The 25,974-nt window shown below is 39.9% G+C and overlaps 4 protein-coding genes, 1 long non-coding RNA gene and 1 pseudogene across 8 annotated transcripts; 1 reads left to right on the top strand and 5 right to left on the bottom strand.

The window, feature by feature from the left end:
* Window positions 1-555: 555 nt before the first annotated feature.
* LOC135596716 (ubiquitin-fold modifier-conjugating enzyme 1-like) lies at window positions 556-1,657 on the bottom strand (annotated as a pseudogene).
* An 880-nt stretch (window positions 1,658-2,537) lies between these two features.
* LOC135596714 (probable beta-1,4-xylosyltransferase IRX9H) lies at window positions 2,538-5,674 on the bottom strand. The gene is made up of 3 exons (XM_065088802.1): window positions 4,656-5,674; window positions 3,684-3,923; window positions 2,538-2,703 (listed from the first exon to the last, which is right to left on the bottom strand). Exons 1-3 carry the CDS (start codon window positions 5,330-5,332, stop codon window positions 2,679-2,681), a joined length of 942 nt encoding a protein of 313 aa, XP_064944874.1. The 5' UTR covers window positions 5,333-5,674; the 3' UTR covers window positions 2,538-2,678.
* Window positions 5,675-5,911: 237 nt separating this feature from the next.
* On the bottom strand, window positions 5,912-13,500 carry LOC135596517 (uncharacterized). Of its 2 annotated transcripts, none has more exons than XM_065088565.1 (9): window positions 12,873-13,500; window positions 9,634-9,746; window positions 8,367-8,435; window positions 7,871-7,986; window positions 7,086-7,140; window positions 6,743-6,863; window positions 6,495-6,542; window positions 6,296-6,390; window positions 5,912-6,195 (listed from the first exon to the last, which is right to left on the bottom strand). In XM_065088565.1, exons 1-9 carry the CDS (start codon window positions 12,970-12,972, stop codon window positions 6,094-6,096), a joined length of 819 nt encoding a protein of 272 aa, XP_064944637.1. In that variant the 5' UTR covers window positions 12,973-13,500; the 3' UTR covers window positions 5,912-6,093. The 2 variants fall into 2 exon arrangements, with proteins under 2 accessions (XP_064944637.1, XP_064944638.1); XM_065088566.1 differs by having other exon boundaries at window positions 6,296-6,387.
* Window positions 13,501-14,440: 940 nt separating this feature from the next.
* Window positions 14,441-15,959, bottom strand: LOC103970819 (arogenate dehydratase/prephenate dehydratase 2, chloroplastic-like). Its single transcript, XM_009384747.3, has one exon. The coding sequence runs from the start codon at window positions 15,837-15,839 to the stop codon at window positions 14,589-14,591; it is 1,251 nt and encodes a 416-aa protein (XP_009383022.2). The 5' UTR covers window positions 15,840-15,959; the 3' UTR covers window positions 14,441-14,588.
* A 1,157-nt stretch (window positions 15,960-17,116) lies between these two features.
* On the top strand, window positions 17,117-20,890 carry LOC103970052 (uncharacterized). The gene is made up of 3 exons (XR_670618.3): window positions 17,117-17,288; window positions 19,764-19,909; window positions 20,175-20,890. It is a non-coding gene; the product is annotated as an uncharacterized LOC103970052 (long non-coding RNA).
* A 1,475-nt stretch (window positions 20,891-22,365) lies between these two features.
* LOC103970050 (ferredoxin C 2, chloroplastic) lies at window positions 22,366-25,330 on the bottom strand. 3 transcript variants are annotated; one of them, XM_065088800.1, is made up of 6 exons: window positions 24,746-25,330; window positions 24,591-24,654; window positions 24,019-24,107; window positions 23,244-23,312; window positions 23,086-23,130; window positions 22,366-22,742 (listed from the first exon to the last, which is right to left on the bottom strand). In XM_065088800.1, the coding sequence occupies exons 1-6, from the start codon at window positions 25,010-25,012 to the stop codon at window positions 22,695-22,697; spliced, it is 582 nt and encodes a 193-aa protein (XP_064944872.1). In that variant the 5' UTR covers window positions 25,013-25,330; the 3' UTR covers window positions 22,366-22,694. The 3 variants fall into 3 exon arrangements, with proteins under 3 accessions (XP_064944872.1, XP_009381959.2, XP_064944873.1); XM_009383684.3 differs by having other exon boundaries at window positions 22,366-22,739; window positions 24,746-25,327; XM_065088801.1 differs by lacking the exons at window positions 22,366-22,742; window positions 23,086-23,130; window positions 23,244-23,312 and adding an exon at window positions 23,508-23,582 and having other exon boundaries at window positions 24,746-25,329.
* Window positions 25,331-25,974: the final 644 nt, after the last annotated feature.

The raw sequence follows: 25,974 nt of genomic DNA, 5'->3' as shown, positions 1-25,974 counted from the left end.
ACCTTCATCGTTGGCAACAGATTTAGAGCAAGCTTTCGGTGTCGGAGAACGTATCTTGGATGAGACGCATTTGACCCCGAATCAGTTAAGGCCCAGATGTTGTTGATGACTGGATCGAAAGGGAGCAAAAGAGACAAGAGATCATCTGAGAAAGCAATGAAGATTTGTTTGATCTATAATAATCGGAGTATCTAACATTGGTGAATATCAGCAATTGATGTAAATTATAAGTTGTTAATTTACGTCAATATAAGCTTTGATGAAATTTAAATTTTAAATTTAAACATTATGTTGCTACAAATTGCATTTTTATTAAATAAAAAATAAATACAATTAAAATAGACGGTTCTGATTCTAAATTTTCAGAACCAAAACCACCGGTTCCAAAGCCAGGGTTAGGTCTATTTTATTACACATGATCAAAAATACCGGAAGAACAAAATCTTAACATCAGTAATACTTGAGCACTACACATGATCGATGCATAAACAACATATATATATATATATATATATATATATATATAACCAATTCCAAAGGATCTTCAACGAAACAGATGGAAACGACCATATAGCACCAAAATTTATCGAACACGTCACCATGAAGACAGTAACAAATTATTTAGGATAACACATGCTGAGCAAATTCAATAAAAACTAGTCCTTGCAGATCGAAATATCAAACTGTTTATAAAGTTTTAAGTTGCTGTCTCGTATGACTGATTAGGGCTATAACAACCAAGAGAGGCAAACCGTCAAGATCCGGCTAAGGAGGCCTAATCATCTTTGTGCTTCAGAACGCCGGAGTCGACAAGAATCGGCACCTCCGCGGCAAGCCACGGCGCGAGGCCCAGGCAAAGGGCGTGCGCAATTCCAAACCTAGGGCTGCCAATGAACAAACCGAGATAATTATTGTCAAGAATCACACCACAAAAGGGAAGGATAAAAAATTTTCTATCTTTTTTGCTATTTTTAGATACCAGTTCTTGGCCCAGAGCGGCTTGAAGTGGACGGTGAGGTAGATCTTGCCTCCCCGGTACATCTTGTGGGTCTTGCCGTCGAACTGGGGGAGCTCGATTTCGGGGGCGGTGGTGGGGTAGGTGACGGGGATGTCGAACTGGACTTGGAACTCGTAACGGCGGAGGTTGTGGACATACCAGCAGGTGCCCGACCAGTGGGTGCCCTCGGGATTGGCGGCGGAGATGCGGAACCAATCGTTGTCGTGGGACTTGCTCATGGTGGTGTAGGCGATCAGGGCGCGATACTCCTCCTTCAGCCGCTGCGTCCACGCCGACCCTTCCCGCGGCCCCGCCCGCGTCGACAATAGCGGGATCGCGTCAGCGCCGACTTCGTGCTCGGATCCCAGCCCTCCATATCACCTCTCCCTCTTCCTACCCTTTATATTCGCCTCTCTCCCTCTCAATCTCGGCCACGATCTCGATCTTTCTCTCTGTAACAATAGAAGGGCAGGATCGGAGGTCTAATTTGAGAGCGGCCTCGAGAGTCGATGAGGAGTTTCCCTCCTCGTCGCCGTCGCCGAGCCGAAGAAAGTAATACTCCGCACCTTCGCCTTCTCTCACACGCACGCACGGAGGCAACGGCGTGCGTTAATCGCGCGAGCGAGGTAAGGTCGGTAAACCTGATATGAAATGGCTTACCATTAAGCGAGCATCAAGTTGTGAATATACTTTAGATCCGACCCGATTAGACCGGATATGGATTGCGTTGCACGACGCCACGCACCGAGAAAGGGGCAAGGCGATTCTAGATCCGACCCGGTTACCATCGCATGGTGATTCATGCCATGAGTCGAGATCCATGTAACAAAACTTGATGACTATAATATCGAACATTGTTATCATTTTTGACAACATTAAAGATACAGACTAATATTATTCTCACAGGCACAAACACGCTACCAAAACTACAGAAAGAGAATTATGAAACGTACTTCCAAGAGATGAACATGTCATAGGAACCAGCTCATCTTTTTCCTCCTCCAACATGGATGTCAGTCAACTATCCTCCACTGAGCTAATAATGTGATTAAAAGAAAAAGAATATAAAAAAATACTTTTCAGATCGATATGCAGCCGACACAAGAAGAAAAAGGAAAACGAAGGCATCAAACACAATTTCTTCGACTGAACATAGAAATGATCCTGAAACAATTTCTTAAAAAACACAATCACTCTTCTATAATGTGTTTGTACATAAATTGACTAGAAGAATAATGAATACATATTAAATGTGCTCTTGATGGGGGTGGGGGAGGGAAAGAACCATAGATGCTTTGCTACGAAGAAGATCATCATTAAAGATCACAAAGCTGCAAATGTAAGATGAAACAGTAGTAAGGACACAAATGAGTTGAAGCCTTGTAAACATAAAAAGACAAAGATTAACTGGACAGTAGCTTAGGGCCCAGGTGATGGTTGCCCAAAACATTGCCTCCAATATCTAAAAGAATGTGATGGAATAATTCGAAAATAAGAACCAAACTTAAGTAGGTACCTTGGACAAGCTAGAATTCCTAATTTAAAGGAACAACAGTATTGAGATTCTCTGAAATCTGCCACCCTCTAGGATAAACAAGACTTCTAGATTCCAATTGCAGACGCCAATTCATAATCCTTGAGCAATCATTAGGTAAGCCTTCTAGTTGGCCTTCGTCCTCGACTATCTGTTCGATAAATCCTGTATCCTGCATACGTTATACTTAAAACAGTTTTATATTGCCGAAAGATGGATTTGGTAAGCAGTAGATAAAAGTATGCAATCAAGTAGGAAAAGAATAGCATCGTATCCAACCAAAAAAGGAACTCTGATAAGAATAATATCTTGAATTAACATATTCCATTAATAAGCTGTTTAAACTTTGATCTAACTGTGTTCAATATTTGAATTATTTAATTCATAGTTGTGATACATTATAGAGGATAAAGAACAAATAAGAGTACCATAAAGTTCCTTGTATACATCCAAGTAAATTTTTATTGTGTAAGGGGATGATACTGTGACCTAGACAATATAAATATATTTTTTTATTAAATAAAAACTTCAAGGCTTCAAGCAACATTCAAGGTTTTATGGATAGATTTCTTATTTTTCTGGAACAGGTAATCCTTGGGGCCTGAGGCTGTCTATGGAAATAGACCCAAACTGACTGCTAAAGAAGATTCAACATTAGTTCAGAAACAGTGTGGATGAGCCTAGCTAAAAACCTCGAGTTATGTAGACTTAAACAGAATGAAAAGGATACATGTACGCACAACTTATTTTTAGCAAGTTGAAAACTCCAAATTTGGCTACACTTCAACTTGAAAAGATCTACCAATAACTGGATTTTAAAGTCTTCAGTGCATAATCAAAATTTCAAGTTTAGAGGAATTTTCTGGCAATGCCAACACAGAATAAAGAAGAGGATATACATAAAAAAATACCCAACATTTAGGTGACCAAGAGAGGATGGTGCCAAAGGAGTTGTGAAACATAACACAAGTGCTGATCTTCCAAATTGTTTGAGACATGCAAATCAACTATTCGATGCTTCTGATTTTTTAATTTTTCGTTCATTCAAGATCTTTTCTCTTGTTACTTTTGAGCTTTGACATTTTATGAGTGAAAGTTTTGACTGGCAAGCTAAAAACTACAAGGAAAGGAAACAGAAGACGTACTTCAAACCTTTCTGTTACAGTGTCCAGTAGCCTAATGATGTCTTTTGGATACATCCATCTCCTCGGATTCCAAAGTATGCTGCTGTTGAAAGCAAAGCCTGAGATATCAACATGAAATCTCCTATGATTGTTGCCTTTCCTGTTCGTGTGCCATCCAATCACTTTTCTTCCATTGCATACTGGACCTTGTAGAATAACCTTATTTTTGCTTTGAGCAAGCATCGCCACAGGCCAAGTGGCAAATCTCCTATATACACAAATTGCTTTGTCAAGAAAGCGGATCAACAGGCAGTAACTCGAAAGCCCTTACCATCTAATGCACTTGTAAATAAGTTATGATGTACAAGGATAACAGTTCAACATTTAGGAGAGTAACAAAAATTTACTAAACAACCTTGTAGGGAGTAATTAGCTATTCAAGCAGACATAAATTGACTTAGTTAAATCACTGGTTTACTGCAAAGTCAAGAGGACAAGAACTAAAATGACTTTGTTAATTCTCAGGTTTACTGCATTCTGAAGAAGGCACATAACTACAAAGGAGTGTCCTATTGTAGTGTACTCAAAAGTTTAATCAAGTGTAGCATTTGCAACATATGCAGTTGGTCATTTGTCAAGCATAACGATATGTTTAATTGTAACATACTTGAAGATTCAGAAATTGGCCATGGTTATCACTTGTTTCTTTCTGTCAAAAAAATACAAGTGAACTGGTACTCCATTCACAGTCAAGGTTTGTGTAAAGACATATCAACAAGTAGTTCATCTGCAGCAGCATATAGCTACCATTTCCAGACATGTCAAATCTCTGTCTTAATCGTTTTAAGCATATCTGATGATACAGGCTTCTTAAATAAGTCGAATTATACTGTAACTGTGAGTGCACTCATTAAGTGATACTATTTGAGGCGACAATTCAAACTAATAAATCGGCAGATTATGCTGGAATAATAATGTAATTGCTGCTACCAGTTACTACCTGATCTGTCTCAGGCGGTCGAAGAGATCCAGCGAGTAGATGTTGTCGTCATCTGCCATGTAGACGATTCCGTCCAGACGATGGAGCCTGATGTGCTTGAGGGCGGTGTGCCGCTGGCGGACGTCTCTGTGGAGGTTGACGCTGGTGTTCTTGCGGCATACGAGGTGCCTGTACATGACGCCGGATCTCCTGAGAATGTCGGCGGTCTCGGCGGTGGCCGTCTTCGTCTCGATCACAATCCAGAGTAGGGGCGGGGGCACGAGCTTGAGCGTGTGGGCGAGGCGGCTCAGGTGATAGCCCTGGAAGGCCCTGTTGTACGTCGGGGTCACTATGATCAAGAGCTTGTCGAAAGGATCGGGGAGCCGCTCCTGCTCTTCCGCGGGGGGAGGGGCGCGGATGGGGTCGAAGAAGAAGACGTGGGGCGGCGAGATATCGGAGGAGTCGTCGAGGTCGACGAAGGATAAGAGGCCCCAGAAGAAACCAACGAAGAAGGAGAAGAGGATGGCGCGGTGGACGGAACGCCTCCAGGGGTTCTTGCGCGGGTGAACGCCGCCGAGGAGGCAGCGGAGTCCGTGGAGGAAAGGGGGAGAAGCGTTCGCAGGCCTGCCGAGCAACGACTGGCCCTTCAAGGGCCGATCGTGGTTGGTGACGAGCAAAGTGCGACGCGCCGAGGCCATCGTGGCAGCGGCGGAAGCTACCGTTCCTCCACCTCAGAACGAAGGGACCGCGGCAGCGGCGGCAAAAGAAGAAACATCAAGAGGAAGAAGAAACGAGTTGGGGAGGTGGATTCAAGCCGTGCAAACGAGATCCGAGCAGTAGACGAGAATCAGATTCGATGGGAGCGGACGGACCGCAGGCAATTGATCAAGAATGGCGGTTGGGAGGGGAAGGAACAGAGTGCTGGTGATGGTGGCGGCGTGGCGAGGAGGAGGAGGAGGAGGAGGAACAGGGGGACCTTGTCTGGTCCGGTCGTCCACAGCAAGGGGAAAAGGACAGATCGCCATGAGACGTAGGGGTTCGTTGGAAAAGGACTTCCCGCTCACCGGCTGCGACCAGGGAAAAATGTTTTCTTGATCTAAGAATATGTGTTTTCTTCTAATTAAAATATATTTTTTATTATATTTGTCTCAAAGGAGACATCAGAGAACACTTTTTATGTTAAGGGAACTCTTTTTTTTTCGTTTTGAAAGTGCTCTGTTTCGAAAAATATAAATATAAATATATATATATATATCATAGCTGATTGAGATGATGTATTAATTTGTTGAGTTGTTATCTTTATTATATCATAATTAATGTGATACACACAAGAAAAGAAAAAATAAATCTACGATGGACTCACTTGTTATATCTCGAGAAAAAGGTCTCCCCCAGATAAACTGTAACTGTACAAGAATTCCTTAGGAAAACAACTTTTACAACTGGAATTAGATGGAGCCTATTTGTACAAAAGGTTGTAAGCAGGTAGATCTTGGATTCGGTGAATGTCGTCTAAAGACAGCTCCCTCTCTAGTTGGATCCTTGTTGCTTCCAACACTTGCTGGAGTAGGCCATCGAGAGAAGGCATGGAAGATAGCTATGTCAGACGACAGACAAGATCAAAAAAGTTTGATGAATTTGTAGTGTAGTGAGTTTTATACTTTGAATTGCATATATGAAGCACCCATTGCAAGCCACTGAGCATCCATCATCTGAAACGCTATGCAGTATAAAACGTCAAATGCTTCCTCGTCTTCTGTGAGCAGGAGGAGAATAAATATAAGCAAAGACAAAAAAAAAAAAAAAAAAACGAAAAGGAGGGTTTGGTTAAGCATTTGGCACAGTGAAATTGTGTATCACCTGATAGAACTTTCAAAAAATTGATCGCTGGCACAGATTTGGGTCTTGCTGCGGAAGGAGAAAAATATTAGATATCTGAATTACTCCGTCAAAGACGGAAGAACATAAACACCATGCAGTCAGTAGTTGTATTCTCCTTTGTTTTCAGTAGTAGTAGTAGTGTTATAACGTTGGTAAATCCTAGTGAGAAGAAAATAAGATACCCTCGTTCGTTTCTTAAAAATGATACTGCATGCTTATTAACTAACCTGAATGCAATTCTAGCATCTGAGTCAACATGAATGAGATGTTGACACCTGCGACAGCGAATGGGTATTCCCATGTGGCTCTATTTCCTTCTTGTTTGAATAGTAACCTTCGGAAAGAAGCCTTCGGATTGAAATCAGTGAGAAAATTAGTCTTTCATCATTCATAGCAGTAATGCAACCAGGCATGCTATTGGCACACACCTGAAGCCATGGCAAGAAAATCCATCCTTGGCTTCTATGATAACAAATTAATATAATATTAAACTAACTCATCTTTTTCAGATTCTTTGTTTCTACAAAAAGAATCATATAGTATAGAAAGAAAGTGGTTCAGTTAGCCTACCGGATAAGTCCTCACAAAAAATAATAGATTCTCAAGCGAAACAAATCCACAACCCCTGCAAAAGAATGGGAAAAAAATGACTATCATCCTTCATAACTCATAATTATGTGGTTGCTGCTTATTTAATTGATATCAAAGGATATATTAGCTAAAAGGATGTGAAATCCAGATATAATTAACAATCAAAAACATAGGTCAACACTAACCAGCATGATAACTAACAATGCCAACACCCCGATCTTACACAATATTCCTATTTGACAACTGATGAACAACAACCCTCATTACTGTAGGAAAACAAACCAGAAGAGATACTAAATTGTTGTTCTGGGTGCTATGGCAAGGACCCTAGCTAATATTTTGACCATTCTTGATGGACATGTTCTTGACAAAAATGGAAGACCAAGTTGATCTAGAATTCATACCCATTTTGCTCCTGTTTCAATGGTAGACTATAATGGCTTAAAGTTAGTTAGTGCCTATGGCACAAGAAGTTGCATATTATACAACTTTTTTGTCATGCCGATTCACACAATCGGATTTCGATGCACATATCCATATTTATAAACCCTGATTTAGAAAATTGTGGATACCATTATCTAGTGCTACAGAGTCAAACCATTTCCAAGAGGCTCTTGACAATAGTTTATGCAGCACCTAATGGACACAGTGGCACAAATTCAATCAAGCGAATTATTACAATTTTAAGAAAATATAGTATGTAAAAGAAACATAATCTGCAAGAGACTAAGAAAAAGAAGAAACAAGCATGCCTACCAGATTACCTGAAATCAGTCGATGGGTTTGGTCCTTGCCACCCCATGTCTTTCCATTGCTCTGATACGAGACCTGTGAGTTCTGTTCTTGGGAAGGACGCATGCCAAAGAGCTCTGAGAGCTTCCTAGTGGCACAAAATTTAAGCACTTAGATTAACTTGACTGTTCCTAACAAATTTTACTTAACAGTAAACCATATTGTCTGAATGGAAAAAAGAAAAAACAACAAACACTTAATCGCTCATTATGCTTGAAGCCTAACAGAAGTACATGGAGATTTACTGCTTGTCTTAAGTTACTCTTGCCAGTAATTTTACCAAAAGAAGAGCGAGGGATATACATAAACAAAAATTCAGCACCATATTAGGAAGATCCACAAATCTCTCAAGAAATGAGCAACGAGCTTCTACTAAGTGCCAGACATTTTAATGTTCTCTTTTGCAAGTGGCATTTTAAGCAAAAGAATATGATATCAATATCATGGACCTGAATGGGTTACACTAACCTGATGATCTGGTCGAGCCTCATCAAATGGTATATTCAAACGCTCCTTAAGCTTCTGTAATCGTGCTTCCTGCAAAAATTTAGTAAATTTATGTCAAGCACCAACTAGAAAAAGATGTGAGCATGACTATGGGCACATAAAGATAATTGGCAAACAATAAGTAAAATCAAGTCCATCTTCAATGGGATATGATTCACTACAAATAATTTGCAACCCCAACCCATGCACCAACAACCCCTCGATGAGGGAAAGCTTCATCCACAAATCCGCCATTTTATTAATGTATCAACACAGACTCTAAGCAATATAAGAAAAGGCTGGTGGTAGAAATCTTTAACTATATTTAGCCAGTTTTATCTTTCATGTTGTAATTTATTTACGAATGCAACACCCACAAACAACAAAACAGCACTGTATATCAAGCACCATAAAGCAAGAAAGCGACTCTTGTCAGTTGATAAAACTCTTGCAGATTGAATAAGAATTTAATAATTTGGTACTAACCTTTCTGTTTTCTTGTAATTTCCAGAATCAATTTAAGCTGTCTTTTATTTATAGGTTACTATAGGATGTAGCTTTAACTAGAACCGGTGTACAACTATCTTGATTGATATGTATCTATGAGTCTTTTCGATTAATAGGATTATGGGTGACAATTGTATGAAACCCGATACAAGTTTGAATTAATAGGGTTTGACTTGGCATGATTCTAATATCTTTCTATTTGGAATTAAGTGGTGATTCAACCTCATTTTTGAAAACTATGGTCACGTAAGGAGAAGCACTGCATACTCAGGGCTTGCAGTTGGTAGTTTTTCACCAACTTGGGCTTGATTCCTAAAGCTTGACCAAGTCCTAATAATTATCAAAAGGTTATAGCAGTAGCATCAACGGATGCCTGTTGTTTTACATGAAAATGATGTTCTAATAATTGTATGTTCTCTGAAAACTGTCTTTAACATAATAGGTTTCTCTGCTGAAACTTTCATATCTGCTTGTCGAGTTATACATGTAAACAGGTAAATTTCATTTCTTACAAAAAGTGATCCAATATATATTTTGATTTCTATAACTTTATTTATCACAAGAAACTTAACATCCTATACTTGTTGATACAGTTAGAGAATTATATTATTAAACTTAAGTTGAAAGCATACAAAAGTTACCAAATCAAAGCAGTTAATCATGGTCATGTATAATTTATGGTAAGCAAGAGGAGAAATATGTCAACAATAAACATTAACTATTTTATTGTAAAAAAAATTACCTGAAGAGGGGTCAAAGTAAAATCAATTGTCTTTTCATTACTACTTTGACGTTTGTTGCCAATGCGGTAAAGGACTCCTCCAAACCATGATCGGTTTCCAACCATAGCATCACCTGCAACGACGAAAAAATTAGCTAGTTTGGATGACAGATTGTTGTATCTAAAAATCTACACCTTATGCAAATACTTTCTTGTAGCATTAAATGTTGTCTAATCTCTTATCTACACTAGCGAAATACTTTTAGCATCAAATACCGTCTTATCCTTGACATTTCATATCATGTTGAAACACTTGTATAGCCCATTAGGTACTCAAATCAGAAGAAACTATTATAGATAGATTTACGAAATATTGTAATTATATAAGTGTAATTTTTTGAATCAGGAAATTTCTTAAAGAATATGGTCATTGATTTCTGACTATTTGGATCCTTTATCATCATTGAGAACTATACAGAGTTATTTAAATATTTATTTATTTAGTTATGTTTAAAATATTTAAAATTTTGTTTATATAGTTTCCATTAAGGTCCTTCTATGTCTTCTTCTATCTTTCCTCATACCACTGATAATAATCATTTTACCTCTTCTAAGATATAGGTCTCTAAGTACATATACCATCTTAAATATTTGTATCATCTTAAATGATTTAAACTCATTTCATCCTCTATTAAAGTGATACCGAATTATTCATAAATGAAAATAAGTTTTTCCTCTTTTATAGTAACTTCATACATTTATCTAAACATTTCCATCTCAACAATACAAACTTTTTGTATATGATATTTTTAACTATCGTCTACCAAACAACACTCATATTAGATCTATGAAGTATTATTAATCTAGCAAATATTTTATAAATATTTTGACCTCAAAAGTGCTCGATGATCACATAAGATTCCTGATGCCTCTTGCCATTTCCAACATCTTATATTTACTATATATATAATATCTTCATTAATCTATTCATCTTGTTGAATAATTGACTCATCATACTTAAAGCTTTTAATTAATAAACTTACTTGCCCATCTAGCTTAATTACATCCTCTAATTTATTCCTAGTATTACTAAAATTACATCTTATGTATTTAGTTTTAGTCCAACTTAAATTAAAACCATAATTTTTTAAGGATTAAATACCCGATTCAAATTTAAACTCTCATCAACTAGGATAATATCATCAGCAATAACATACACTAGGGATATTTATATCCCTATGAAAGTGTAAATTCATCTGTTATTAATATGAAAAGATAGAGACTTTTTTATAATAAACCTCTCTAGACAAACTTTCATAGTTCTACCATTAGAGTCCAAATAATATTAATATGATCGTCGTCTAAGTTCTAAGCCAACTCTGTTTTTATCCCATTTTTGAAAATCCATATATTATTATCTTTAAAATTCTATCATCTAGTCCTAATAAATATTTTTATTTTTTTCTTCTTTTATTTTCTACAACAAATTTCTAATATTATCAAATTATGTTGATTCATCAAGCGGTAGGTAGAACTTTGCAATTCTTACTTGTAACTTTATCTAACTTTTTAATGAGAAAAGAAAGTCTATCTAACCACTCTTATAAGTAATCAAGTATATCTTTTCTTGAAAAAGAGTATTTACAATTATGAGGTCATATGAAGTAACAAAGTCCAAAATCATACCATTTTCTTAGTTTTCTCTCCATAACCAAGTCCACATGCACCCTTTAAGTTCACCCTATGTTCTCCTATATGACCATTCGAATCTTCTCCAACCATAAATCTTTTAGTTAAAGATTATTCCTTAAATGATATAGTCTAAGTCAACCCAAAATTCTATTTTGGTTAGATAATCTAGTCCAACTCAGGAGGATAGGCACCTTGGCCAAATGTGAATGTTGTGAAGCATATTTTGTAAAATCATCAATAGATAACATGAATTTTCTTGTGGACTAGTTTCATAAATGATAACTAAAACATAAAAAAGTTCATGGCGGAAGAATTTTCTTGTGACCAAGGTGCTGATTCATTTTGGATTACAGTTATGATCTAAAAATGTGTCAGTTCAAATAATAGTCTCTTATTGGGTACCCATCTTTCCTTCTTGAAGCATTTTTTTTATGACATTGTAATATTAAGGAAAAGATGATGTCAAGAAAAGATTATATCTATCTCTAGGACCTGATGTTTAAAGCCTCAAGGATCGAGATGACTTTTAGCCCCAGCGTAAAGTTAGCCCAAAAGAAAGACTTTAATCAAAGCCAACTAAAAGTCTGAATAAATTAATATATTTCCTAAATATATAAATAAAAATACCTAAAGTAGATAGTCAATAACATCAAAGAACCACTTACAGGAGACTATATAAAAGTTCTGTTCCACCAAAAGGGATGTACACAAGGACCAACCTTCTTAGGATTAGGAGCAGATGATTGCAGTCAAGGGAATCCACATAACAAATGATCAAGCTTGACTCCAGACCAAGTCACAAGTCACTCGACACAAAACAGTGTGCGAGTGCTACAATATAGTTCAAAATGATACAGAGAACACATAACCCTAAAGATATCTAACCAAAGTTTTAATGGTAGAGCATATAGATGAGGATTCCATCCACGCCGAGTCTAAGAAGGATCAAAGTAATTACTCAGAGAGGTTGTAGGAGGGTCAAATTCCAGTCACCCAGGTTGCAAAAGCAACCTTACCTTAAAGAATATGTTGTTCGCTTCCTATTACTTTAAACACTGAATTAGTTTGCAGGTTTTGATATCACATATAACAACCAGGTCAACCTCATAAATGACTCACACATTAATTCATGCTGCCATTGACCAACAACCATCAGAGTTTCAGAAAGACCATTGGCAATTGAAACATGTCTAATTAGGTTTTATGCAGTCATAGCCAGAATCATAATCTCTTTAGATAAATTTGATAAATGAGAAGCAAGATTCATCGGGCTGATTTGGAGTGACATCTACAGGAAACGGCCAGAACAGCTAGAGTATTGCATCGTTAAGCAACATTTGGGAGAACAGTACTGATGCCAAGATTAATCAAACAACGCAAAGAAAACAGAAAGAGGAGAAACAATCAAATGCGACCTGGGAATCGAACTGTAATATTTCACAAAGGTTACTTAGTTCAGATATTAGCACCAAAGAACATGTCCAATAAAGAAATTAAAAAAACCCTGCTAATTAGGGCTAGAAGTCGAAACTTTATTGGAGCAAATGAAGATGTTTTTGATGTGGAACCTGTAACACAAAGCCGATGCTGGCTGGCTGGCTCTGCTTCCGACTTCAAGGAAGCCAAGGGAATTGCACAGGTTTCGGCGTCGAATTCCCCAAGCTTCATCAATGTTCTCTTATCTATAATCGAAAAAGGAATCCGTGTGGCCACTGACCCATCATTCGGGCAATATCCGAAGGAGCAAAAGAACCAATCTGTCTTTTTCCCTTTGATGGATGCTGCAATACGTCGATGCGCGAAGACGAAGAAGGGGACGTGATGGAAAGGGGGAGGGTGCGGAACCACCGTTTTATCACGCGGGAATGAGGAGGGGCCCCGCTCGTCAAAAGCAAACTCCAGTTACGGTCTCCTCCTTCCTGGCGATCGCCGCGACGACAATATTACCTTCATGTCAAGCAGATAATTCCGGAGAGCATTGCGAGAAACCTGTTGTTCTTCTTCGAGTCTCCACCTAATCCAATTGCCGTCTCTTTCTCTCCCTCTCTTTCTTTCTCTCCTCCTCCTCCTCCTCCTCCTCTCCCCTTATCGGCACCGTGCATTGCCCTCCGCCAACTCCGCTCACAACGGATTGCCTGCCAATTCTGCCCTGTTTCTCCTCCTCCGTGTCGCTGTCTCCTTAAGGTTCCAAGTCACTTCTCCTCACCGGCCACGTCGAAGACGTCCACCACGCCGTGTTTCATATATATATATATATATATATATATATATATAACTTTACCTTTTTATCCCTTACAACTAAGTTACTATATTTCGACTCAAAACAGTGATTTTTGGACCGTTGATTCAACAAGAGTTCGATGTTGGATCGGTTTACAGTTGGTTTAGTTCAACGTTGGATTGGTTTACAATGGTGGAAGTCGACTATTAACTCGTGGCGATGGCGATGATAATGAAAGTTGACGATTAAAGTAGGGCAATCATTGTAGCAATGTTAGAAGTCATATTTATAATTATCGATAATAATTCAACTATTTGGGAAGTTAAAAGTATGTTCACAGGTAACTTAGTTTTGATGTTAAGAATGTCTACTTGCAAGTAAGTTTTATGATGTCATAATTTGATTTAGGATTATAATTTTAAGTCTGCAATGAGGTTTGACCTTTTTGCTCAGCTTTTGTTGTTTGGTGTCATTGTTGATTACCTAATTAGACGGTTGTTGGCTGTGGTAGTTGTCCTAATTATATCAAATCCATTTTGTCCATTGTTTTTATTGATCATAACATTTATTGGTGTAGAATTTTGTACATTCTTCATTTACCATTTGCATTAAAATAAATAATAATTTCACTTTGTCTTCTTTATCTGACTAGGTTGCTTGCAAGAGTATATTTTCCTTTAATTTTTGGCACATTTTACTTTAGTATTATTATTATTATTATTATTATTATTATTATTATTATTATTATTATTATTATTATTATTATTATTATTAAGCATCTCACCCACCACCTATATTTCTTCCACATTTATTTTATACTTATAAAATAAAATGATTGATGAAAAATATAAACCCAATGTATTTACCACTTCCAATAACATTGCACAAAAATGTAAAACAAATATAAATAAAAAGCTTTATTTTAATTTCTTTTTTTCCTTCCATTGGCATTATTGCCAAAGCCATCGTCATCGGCACAGCCCTTTTACTTACATGCCTGCATACGTATATAGTATACATTATACATACGGTAACTAATTGATCCTTCGGCTGGGATTTAGCGTCAGTGCGAGTGGCACGTGGACGTGTAGCTGCCCAGCACACGTGCGAAGGGGGCGATCTCCTCCAACCGTGCGAGCGCGGCCTCGACGCCGGGGTCCAACAAGCTGCCTTCGACGTCCAAGACGAAGACGTAGTCCAGGTAGGTCGCCTTCCCCAGCCCGTCGATGCCTCTGTCCACCACCCGGAGCGGCTTCGCACGGTTGGGCCGGTGGTCGACGCGCGTCACCCTCACGCCCCGGCTCTCGAAGATCCACATCGCCCGGAACAGGTCCGACGCCCCTCCCTCCAGGGAGAAGGCCACGGTGGTCTTGCGCGCCGCTCCTCCTCCGGGAAACCCCTGGGTTTGGCTTGCAGATAGCCCGAGCTGAAGGAAGCGGTTGAAGTTGCCGCCCTGGTGGTGATCCTGGAAGTTGGACGCGAGGATCCGTAGGCCGAACTCCCGGGCGGCCATCTGGCTCCCGATGACCGCGGTGTCTGCCACCCGGTTCTCCGCCACGAAGCGGGCGGCGTCAGCGGCGCACCAGGCCTCGTCGACCTCCAGGTCGAGGGCTTCCAGGTTTCGGCGGCAGTGGGACAGGGCCTGCGGATGGCTGATGATACGGCGGAGGCTGGACCTGGGCGCTCCAGGGAGGGAGAGCAGGCAGTGGTTGACCGGGAGGACGAGCTCAGCCAGGATGCGGATACCCGGGTGGCGGAGGAGGAGATCGAGGTTGCGGTCGATGGGCCCGTCGAGGGAGTTCTCCGCGGGCACCACGGCCCGGTCGGCGGAGCGGTCCTCGAGGACGGCGAAGGCCTCCTCCATGTGGACACAGGGGAAGACCTCGCAGGCAGAGGAGGAAGGGAAGGCCCTGGCGGTGGCCTCCTGGCAGTAGGAGCCGCGGGAGCCCTGGTAGGCCACGCGGACCGGGCGGTCGGAAGATCCGCCGTTGGCGGGCGGGCGGTCACCCCCTGCGGCCTGCTGCCGGAACAGGCGCTCGAGGTTGGCTAAGGCGATCTCGCGGCCGAAGTCTGAAGCCACCTCGTCGGCCGTTCTCAGAGGCGAGGAGGGACAAGGGCTGCGTACATCTTGACTCCTTCCCTGCCGTATCTGTTGTTCGTGCTGCTGCTTGTTTTGCTTGAAGTTGGCTGAAGCTCTGACGACGATAGTACGAGTAAACGATCCTCTCTTTCTGCTAATAACGCTGGCAATAGCAACAGCTGCAGCAGCAGCGGGACGTCCTGCATCTACGTAATGAGGTACTGTAAGCGCCATACGACGATACCCGGCGGATACAGGAAGAGACTGAAGAAGAAGATGTCGGAGAGAGGTTACAGCGGCACTGCCTCTTCCTCCTAAGGCGTCACGGTGCGCAGAGATCGCGTCGATCTCTCGCTACAACGCCGGGCGGCCGGACTCCCATTTATAAGCTCCTCCTCCATCGTCTCTCTGTCCTGCTACCTGGGGGTGGTAGGTCGAGAGAGAGAGAGAGAGAGTGAGGGGTAGGTGGAGCGCGCGTGGTGACGTGCTGTGAACGTAGCCGACCGGCGACTCGCGCTCGGTCTCTTTCTTCTCGGGTTGAGTAGAGTTTGGTTAGACGAGCATGCAGGGAAGGTTTGGGCGCGTCGAAAGTTTCTTGGTGGGCTTTTGCCACCTAATACCCATGTCGCTTTATTATATATCTGCGTCGAGTCATCCGATACACATCAAAGTAAGGTTTAATTCCGTGTTGTTTAATAAGCCATTAGGAAATATTAACGTTTACGTCAAATCAATTTAAGAAAAAATATTAAGTGTAATTTTTTAGCACTAAGAAATCTGTAAATAAAGGAAAAAAAAGAGTTTCGTGGAAAAATAAAAATAATTTGGCCAATTGAGTTGCATAAGACTTTGTCGGCTACTAAATTAGCTGGCAACATTGCATGTCATGTCAAATAAGAGTTTGTCGGTAACCATGGATTATGCCGACTATAATCCAATTTAAACGAAACAGAGTGGTTCTTACCCAGAGAGAAGAGAAATATATTATTTATTATTATTATTATTATTATTATTATTATTATTATTATTATTATTATTATATATCCTATTTAAAGTTAAATATTATAAATTATTAAGAATTATTAGATTATGTATGGATAGATTAATTATGGATTAAATTATGTAATATTTTTAATATTGATCTTTTATTCCTATGACAGACAAACTGGTGGGATTACGACATTATATCATTATTGGCTTTCTTGTTAGGAGTTGGGCGTTACAAGAGATAGGTTTGTTATTCAACTTTTTTTTCTTTTTTTTCTCTTCTCTAAAATAACATGTATGTATGAAATTAGATTTAGACATGTTTTCAAATGAAAACCATCTATAAGTTTCAAAGATGATTATTTATAAATAAAAAATAAATAAATAAAAATAAAAGTTTCAAAGATTATTATTCTGGCCAATTTTTTGTTTAGAATTTGAGGTACCAAATCAGAAAGAAAGCATGTTGGGCCGAAAACTCAGAGCCCATCTGTTGGTGGAGACCACACCCCCTCCCCTGACCCGTGTCGGGGCTTGCTTGGGTTGCCGCCCCTCGAGAAGCGCATCTGTATCCGTTAGATCTCGATTTAGCGACTTTGATCATCAAAATAATCTCTGCGATTGTTCTTCCTTCTCTCGCCCTCTCTTCTCTTGGGCGAATTCTTGCCGATCGTCACGCCCGCCCAGTCTTTGAAGGTATTCTCCCTCATATGTTCTTGATTGTTTCTTTTTCCTGCTTCTTGGTCGTCGGAATACTTGTTGATTCTCGACTCATGCTTGTTGTTGTTGTTTTTTCGATAGTCATATTGATTGATATTTGTTGTTCTCTCTTTACGATGATCCTCTCTCAAACCTCCAAATGGCCGTCGGTGGTAGCGAGACTCTCCGTTTCTGCTTATATGACGATGAGTTCTAATCAAAATACTACCTGCATAAATCGACTCTTAGCTGCCAATTTCTTATTAATCTACCATAAGAAAATAAGATGGATGGATGGGTTTTAGGCTGCAGGACCATGGTTTTGTCTAAGAATCAAATGTAGACAACCAGGGAAAATAAGAATCAAATGCTGCCCCTTTTCATAGAACCTACATTGGTTTTCACGTTAAGGAAAAGCGAATGTACAGGTTAGTGGTTTTTTTGGTATTATCCATTATGATTCCATTTATCACTAAGCTATAACTAACCAATGTTCAACTTTTAGGCAACAGAGATCTAAACAAAAAAAAGTTATTTTCTCTCTAAAACAACAGTACAAATTAATCCGAAATTTACCAGCCAGTGAAAGGTCTTAATATGCTACTGTTCTAATTAGGAAATCAACCATGGATATATCTAAAATTTATCTGCCATCGTCCAACTATAATTTGGGGTCAACAAATGCTTTCTGTGCCATTGTTTCACTCAGTTTTTAGCACTGCAAGTGGTGGCCCAGGGTTCAACTGTGTTTTTAACACAAATTGAACTTAGGCAAACTACTCTATCAGAGTTAAAGTTTAAACTAGACCATTATTCCAATGAAATACCTGCCGATTAATTAAATTAGTTAGTCTATTACAAACTATGATAATAATCTAGAGAGTGTCTGGAGTTTGTAAATTTTAAACGGCTTCTGTACTCTTGCTCTCTTTGACAAGTCAAACTTGAGTTTATGCAGAAAGAGGTCAGGTAGACTTTTTTTATTTTTTTTCCTGTTTTCGCTTGCTAGCACCCCAACTTTTTTCCTTGTTATTTGTATCAGATTTCTTGCATCTAATGTATTAATTTTCCTATATCTAGTTTATTCAAGTTCAAACACTCTCCTTGTCAACTTAGAATTATGTTGTAATCAAGATACTATTTCAGATTGGTCATCATACATGCATTTTTGGCATACTAGCACCGGCTGAGAAAGAATAGTTAACAGACTTATCATGTGCTAGCCACAGAAAGACTCCTCAACCTCATTTATTCACTTGCCCACCATTTCTTAAACAATCTTTTATCGGGCAATAGGGATTCCCCTCTGTCTTTATACTCGGATGAGGTTCGAGTTCACTTGGCTTTGATATACTGGACTAGACTAGACTACAGTCCTTTACCATTTATCGGCCTTAGGACTCTTTATCGGCAAGGACTGCTTTCAGTAGACACTTGTCACTCTATCATTTTGTGTATCACCCTGATCCATCTCCATGCTCTGATTGTTATCGTAACTGAATTGTTCATCTGAACTCTTTAAAGAGCACAACACTTTTCACTCTATAACTCAGATCTCTTTTTCTTTTCTATTTAGTTGAGGCATCCATCAAATGAATAACACTGGAGGATCTATTTTTCTCGAAGAAAACTTCAATAGTTTATATTTATCCTCTAAAAATGACAAGATATAGTTTGCCTTCTTTTCATGACCTTTTGAATTTTGATCATCGCAGATCATTACAAATTGGCATATCTATAATACTGGAAGAGTCCTTATTGCTTTTAGAATATAATGTAGTAGAAAAGCCTGAAGTTGACCTTTCTTCACTTGCTTGCTGATGTGCTCGTTTCTAATTGGCAACTAATTATTGATATGGCCCTTATTAAAATAGATTTGTTATGATCTGACCTGATGGATCAATTGAGCTGTTAATTTGATGAGCCTGGAACCACATGGCCTAAAATGTTGTAATAGATCCATCTAGCTTTATAAACCAACTCAAATTTCCTTCTACTTCCAACAGGGGACAATGGAGTGACATAATCTCCCTTACTTAAGGTTTGATGAGGAGTCCAGACCATGGCTCGACACTATAATGTGTCTCCATCTTCATCCATGTCTAGTCCTTTCTGGGTCCATGGGATAACTGGTCAATTAACTCGATGAGCCTAGAAGCATAGGATACAAAAATGTATACTTGAGTTGATGATGGTAGACTCATTTAATCATATCAGTTAACTCAAATTTGCTCCACTTCCAATGTTTAACTAATATGAGGTGTGACAAAAATTGCTAGTTTTGCTTTGGAAGAAGTTCATAAACATTAACAAAAGTATCATATTTGATTTCTCCTCTTCCCTTTGCCCGCCTGATTTGCTATCAGCTTTTAATAAAAAAATGACCAAGTTTGTGTATACTTTATATCCTCAAGCATGTATGTATGATATGCGATCACTAGGAAATGAAATAACCTGTTTTAATGTTTTCAGGTGTCTTAAGAGAAAGTTAATCGTGTGCATAAAAAAATGTCTCGTAAAGGATTGATGGAGCAGGACTCGAGTAGACTCGATGGATGTTACACAGCTTCACCCACTATCACCAGAATTTGTCTCACGTCTGGCTACTATTAACCTTGGTAAGAACCACGCCTCCGTTAGCATTAAGTTCACTCCTTTTGATTATACTTATTTTTTCACAATAAATCTATCTTACGACATGTGTTTTCCATGTTGCTTTAACATAAATATGTTTATGCTTCTAGAAATTAGCTTCTATTTTTAGTATCTAGACTTACTGATTATGTAACTTTTGAATCTCTTTAATACCTTTTAAAGAAAATTTCTTTTATTTCTTGCTTTTCCTTTGTTTCTAACAAGTTTGTTTTTTTTTTTTTTGACTAGATGCAGCCCTTGTCATAGTAAAGATGAACTAGTGGCGGTACTTGTTCAGTAACACTTTAGTCGAATAATAATATTCATGTATATAATATAATATAATATAATATAATAATATAAGTAGGGCGGGGGACGAGGTGGGGAGTGAGTGATCTGATCTACCCGTCCCCAACCCCATAATTGCACGGGCAATATAAAATGCCCCCTATCCATGTTTATTTTCCTCATCCCTGCCCCGTTATGGGCGGGCCCACAGGTACACGTATTTGTAGGCATGCATAATCGACATAAGCTGTCGATGGGGGATCGAGTTGTTGGTGTGAAGAACGTGATTTGACCATAAGCTGCAGTAAGCCTTCCTGCAGCTTACTGCGCCAGTGTGCACGAGAAAAGGGGAGAAGATTGCTTCTCAGCCTGCGGGTCGAGAAGCATTGCCGCCTCATCGGCTGGGAGGCCGGCGTGACCCTCCAAGTCCCACCCTGCCCCATCCGAGAGAAGATTCTTCCTTCCCATCGTCCCTCCGTTGTAGAAGGAGAAAATCCCAAAAAAAATAAAAAAGGAAATTTTGGCATGTGGCGAAGGTAGAGAACTCGTGGGGAGTTTTCTTCTGAGATCGGCGAGTATACATTGGATGAATGGATGGATGGGTTTCCTACATCTTCTTACTCTAATGCTCTTTTGTAGTTTTTAGTACCAGAAGAATATGATGCAACTTTTAGTTTCGGTGGTGCCTATTTGAGGAAATTGCAATGCGTGATGCCCGGTATTAACTTTTATTAGTAGAAAACTTGTAATCCGTTGTTCTAACGATTCGAGTTTCCGAAGATGATAGCCATGTTTGGTAGCAACGTGCGCGTTGAAGATGCTACGGCGAGGACATCGAGTTGCACTGGCCTCGCTGTGGTGCAGTGGTTGGACGGAGCACTCAACGTTGTTTGTCCCGTTCGGCTGGGAATTCTGGGAAGCGGCAGGTATGGAAGATTACGTAAGCTGGCGGTTACTGGGCTTCTAGGCTAATTTGGACCGGATCCGGAGCCATCGTGATTCCTGATGGATCCAGGGACAGTCAAACTCATCAGGGCAAAGCAACTATCACCACCCACGCGATTGGTACGCGCAGTGGGTGCGGAGACGACGCCACGCGGTCGCGACGAATGAGATCAGATCTCCTGCGAACGCTTCGCCCCGCACGCGTCTCATACCTCCTCCTGGGTTCTCCTGCCAACCCGGCGATTCCGTTTCAAGATCCAACGCCGTGGTGACATCGTGCCCTTGATCTGTCTCTGAAGCTCTCCTGCATGTCCCTTCGCAAGAGAAATCCCAAACAAGACGAGGGATGTGGAGATGATATTGTTGAGCTCAGTGAAGAGCTGCTCGGAAACATCGTGCACGATGGAGGAGGAGGAGGAGGAGGAGGAGCCATGAAAGCGATCAAGAAAAAGGCAAAGCAGCTGCTCGATGGTCAGAACCCAAAGAAGCAGCAGAAGAAGAAGAAGGAGGAGGTGGTGGAGGAGAAGAGGAATAAGAATCGGATCGAGGAAGAGCAGAAGCAAAGAAGCTGGCCTGCGAACCCTCCTCCCCACCTTGCCCAGTCTTTCTCGTTTGACGCCTCCTTCACTTCTGCCAAGGGCTGCTGCCTCCTTCCACCCATCAGAGCGAACCCCCGCGGTGATCCCAAGGCGCCCAAGAAGCCCTCCAATCACAACCTCCTCTTGAGGTCTCTCATCGAGAGGAACGATTTCTACTGCAAGGAATGCAACGTCCATCTCAGATAAGCCACCGATTCAAATCCCTCTTCTTCTTCTTCTTCTTCTTCTTTTTAAAGAGTTGTCATGTTGACTGCGTAGATTGAATGGCCGAGCATATCTGTTTGTTTTCTTCTCGTCTTTCGCTGGAAGCCGATTTGCGAATCGATCTCCACGCGAGACCGATGCCTGATCCGATCACTCGTTAATCCATGACAGCGTGTCGAGATGCTGGTTGTCTTCCTCAATTATTGATGTCTGTTTATTTGGACAGCTGTAGAGCCAGCCACACAATTCTCTTCCTTCTGGTACACCATGATGATAACACCACTTTATATTTTGCTCTGAAAGGATAACCCTATTTCTGCAGTGAAACACCAAGAAACGAGTAATCGATTGAGCCTATAACAGTGGATTAGACATGTATATATATAAGCACAAAATAATGTCTGTCATCCAAAGAATCTGAGGTGTTACCGATCATCTAGTTGTTGATGTTGTTCTTAAATCCACCTCTATCTGCCATACATGAAATATTAAGCGTGCGAGGTGCAGCCAACAACCCATATATCTTAATGTGATAGCAGAGGAATGAGATGGATGGATCATCATACTCGCTGTTCCATAACTTGGTTCCTAAAGGAACCCCATAAGGATCTGATGACAAACACATCCTACTCTCTTACAAGTACTTGTACAATATACATTAGTTAGGTCATAAAGAAATCGGCTCAGGATCGATTGAAGGCTAGATTGTTTGAGTTTGTCTATCAGGTATCGATCACTCATCACCCATGGCTAGCTCCAGTGCATAGTCATCCCTTTCCTGCAGTTGAGGGAATAACAGGTTAACAGAGAAGTAAGGTCATCCCCTAAAAAAAGAAAGTAAAACTTGCTTTGTTCTCTCAAACTGTGATGGAGCATCAAAATGGAGACCTAGCACAATATTTGTATGTAATTATTAGGCAATTAGCATAGCCTGGCTATTACACAATATGGGTGGCATCAAATTATAAGTGGACTTGAATCTTCAATCTGGAGTGAGAATAACTCCTGGTAAATTGTTGCGGTGGTGGTAATACTAGCTTGGCCCCCTCGTATATGCTTCTAGAATCTGATAACCGAAACTTCTACTTAATCCACTAACATCTTGTGAGGCTCAGAAAACTTACAATTGGCCCTCGAGCAAAATATCGTCCGAATTGGAGCCAATATACCTGAAAAGGTGATTAAAGTCAGTGGATGTATCATAACATCAGTGTATCTGAAAAGAGACTACTCGATCTAACAATGGTTTCATGGTTTCCAAATACCAATCAAAATGTAATACCTCATCCTCATCTTGTGTTTCAACTTCAATATCAGAAGATGGGAAACCCACACATAGTAATGCATAACCCTGAAAGAACAGTATGAGATTAAGAGGTCTTTAATGCTTCCTCTGGATATTTAATTGCGACAAGTATGAGTCGAATAGTAATGCATAACCCTGAAAGAATAGTATGAGATTAAGAGGTCTTTAATGCATCCTCTAGATATCTAATTGCGATAAGTATGAGTCGAATAGTAATGCATAACCCTGAAAGAACAGTATGAGATTAAGATGTATTTAATGCATCCTCTGGATATCTAATTGCGACAAGTATGAGTCAAATAGTAATGCATAACCCTGAAAGAAGATTAAGAGATCTTTAATGCCTCCTCTGGATATCTAATTGCGATAAGTATGAGTCAAATAATTAAACCGTAACGTAGCACCTATAGTTATAACCTACAAGAATTTGTCACATAGTGTAAGATGACGACGTAAATGAATCCCTCGAACAAGAAAAGCACAACAGCTATAATATCCAATGTGTAGAGTAACCCACAGAATCATGTCTTATGAAACTGAGTGTTGTTCTTGTATGGCTTGATGTAGGACAATTTTCGGTACCAAACTGGAAGGCCATTTTGCAATCTCAATACTAGTAGCAATCTAATGCATCAATGCTACATATCTCATTAAATGAGTATATGATTAAACGAAGCACATGCAATAATGTTAAGTAAGATATACAACCATTTTGTGAAAAACCACAAGACAAACATAAAAGGCGTCCAACCTTAGCTTTCAGTTCTGCAGATATTCCGAGAGCCTCAGGTTGTCTGATTTGTCCAGATTTTACTCGAACAGCACAGCTGGTGCAGCAACCTGAACAGCAGCATAATTCAATCAGGAGACATCATTACCTTCTGATGCATTCGAAAGAAATCCTAGCTGATTGCCAGTGCATGCAACCCCCATCCATCACCATCCTACCTTGTTTCTTACAAAGTTCATGTATGAGAGTATCTACGAGACTTGCCGTTTAACATGGTAAAAGCAGAGGATGGTAATACCAAAGATCATGTATGATTAGCTCACTGAAAGCACGAAACCTTGTTGGATCACAGCCAACAATTCACACTCGTCCCCAAAATTTAGTTATAATACCTTTTTGTTCACGCATCAAAATTTTAAATTAGGATGGCAACTCGAGGCGAACGCAACCGATCGAGTAAACGCACATTGTGATCACCCATTTCGTCGAACAGGTACAAGGCAAAAAAAGACATGGCAGATGGTAAAGCCCTCGTTGCTCACATAAATGTAGCAGTAAAAGATTGGGGGTGGGAAGGCTATAGAATTGCATACCATGCCTGCAAGCAAAGGGCAGGGATATGTTCTGAGACTCCGCGGTGTGTAGTATATATTGGTCCTGCACTCAAAACAAATAAGCAAACACATGATAGATGTGCAGGTCACCCAAGAGGTTCTTCGACAAATGGGTCGAGGAAACGTCCGCTTACCTCCGGGACGAGGAACTCATGGACGACACCCCGCTGACGGTCATGAACTGTGACGCGGTGCGTCGGAATAGAAGAGGAAGATGCTGAAGCGGTCGCTGCCGTCGGCTCCGAGGTCTGCAGCTCTGCACGGACTGCCGTCGATGGCTTCCTACAGAGGTGAAGGAGCGGTTTCGTGTTTGCAAGTTGCCAAGAGAGGAGGCAGTTCGAGTGGCAGCAGCAGCTGCTGCTGGAAGGGATCGAGAGAACCATCGCCGCCGAATGCATCATAAGCGCCAAGAGTACGACTGTGTTTGCTTTGCCTTCACTACCGTCGCTGCCGCCACCACTGCCTCTCTCTCTCTCTCTCTGCGGCTCACCTCCGGGCAACGGCGGGTCCAGATAAGAGAGCAAGGCCGTCAGTTTTCATCGAGGAGACCGCGCTTTCACCTCAAATCATACCGCTAACGAAATTATGCCACGTCATATGAGACGTGGTCCCCACTGCTTGGCAAGCCTTCCGAGTCCAGAAGAATACACGAAACGAGCCACAGCTCGGGGATTTGCCGATGTGAAGCTGAAGCAGTCCGATTGGCACAGAATACCGGCGTCTATCCGAGAATCTTAATCCCCAATAAAATATAAAGGACAATTCCTAATAAAAGTTTTTTATTTTAAGATTTTTTTTTTTCTAAAAGGTAAGGGACGAATGCCAAATTTTTAGTTTTAGCCTTCTAAAATTTAATTTTTTTAATTTATATCTTTAATTATAAAATTAATTAGCTTGATTTATTTTAATCAAATATTTTGATTCAACTCGGTCATAACAGCTATTTTTATTACTTGACTGAATTATCTGAAAAGGGAAAGAAAATTAAAAAAAAAGATTACATGAAAAGATTTGAAAAAATATTCAAATTAAATGATAAGTTAAGGATATCTATATCTATTTACATGATGACACATTCAATATTTTAAAAATGAAACTATTAATAACAAAATCGAGATTGTCAATAAAAACCTCCAAAATTTATCTTTAAAATAAAAAACGACGAGACTACGTCATAAAATTGCATGGGAAGAAAGACAACCTTTAAACTGCATTATTTTGAATACATATTTTGCTCAGGAGTATTAACTACATAATAACTAAAAGATAAACATCGATGACCATTTGCATACTAATATAAAAAAAAAAAAATCAGCAATAATGCACCATCAAAAAAGTCTATCGATCATCATTCTATAAAAAA

This window comes from Musa acuminata, chromosome BXJ1-11 (assembly GCF_036884655.1).
Source record: "Musa acuminata AAA Group cultivar baxijiao chromosome BXJ1-11, Cavendish_Baxijiao_AAA, whole genome shotgun sequence".
Lineage (NCBI taxonomy): Eukaryota > Viridiplantae > Streptophyta > Magnoliopsida > Zingiberales > Musaceae > Musa > Musa acuminata.
Note: the sequence above shows the minus strand (reverse complement) of the source record. Positions and strands in the feature narration are given on the sequence as shown.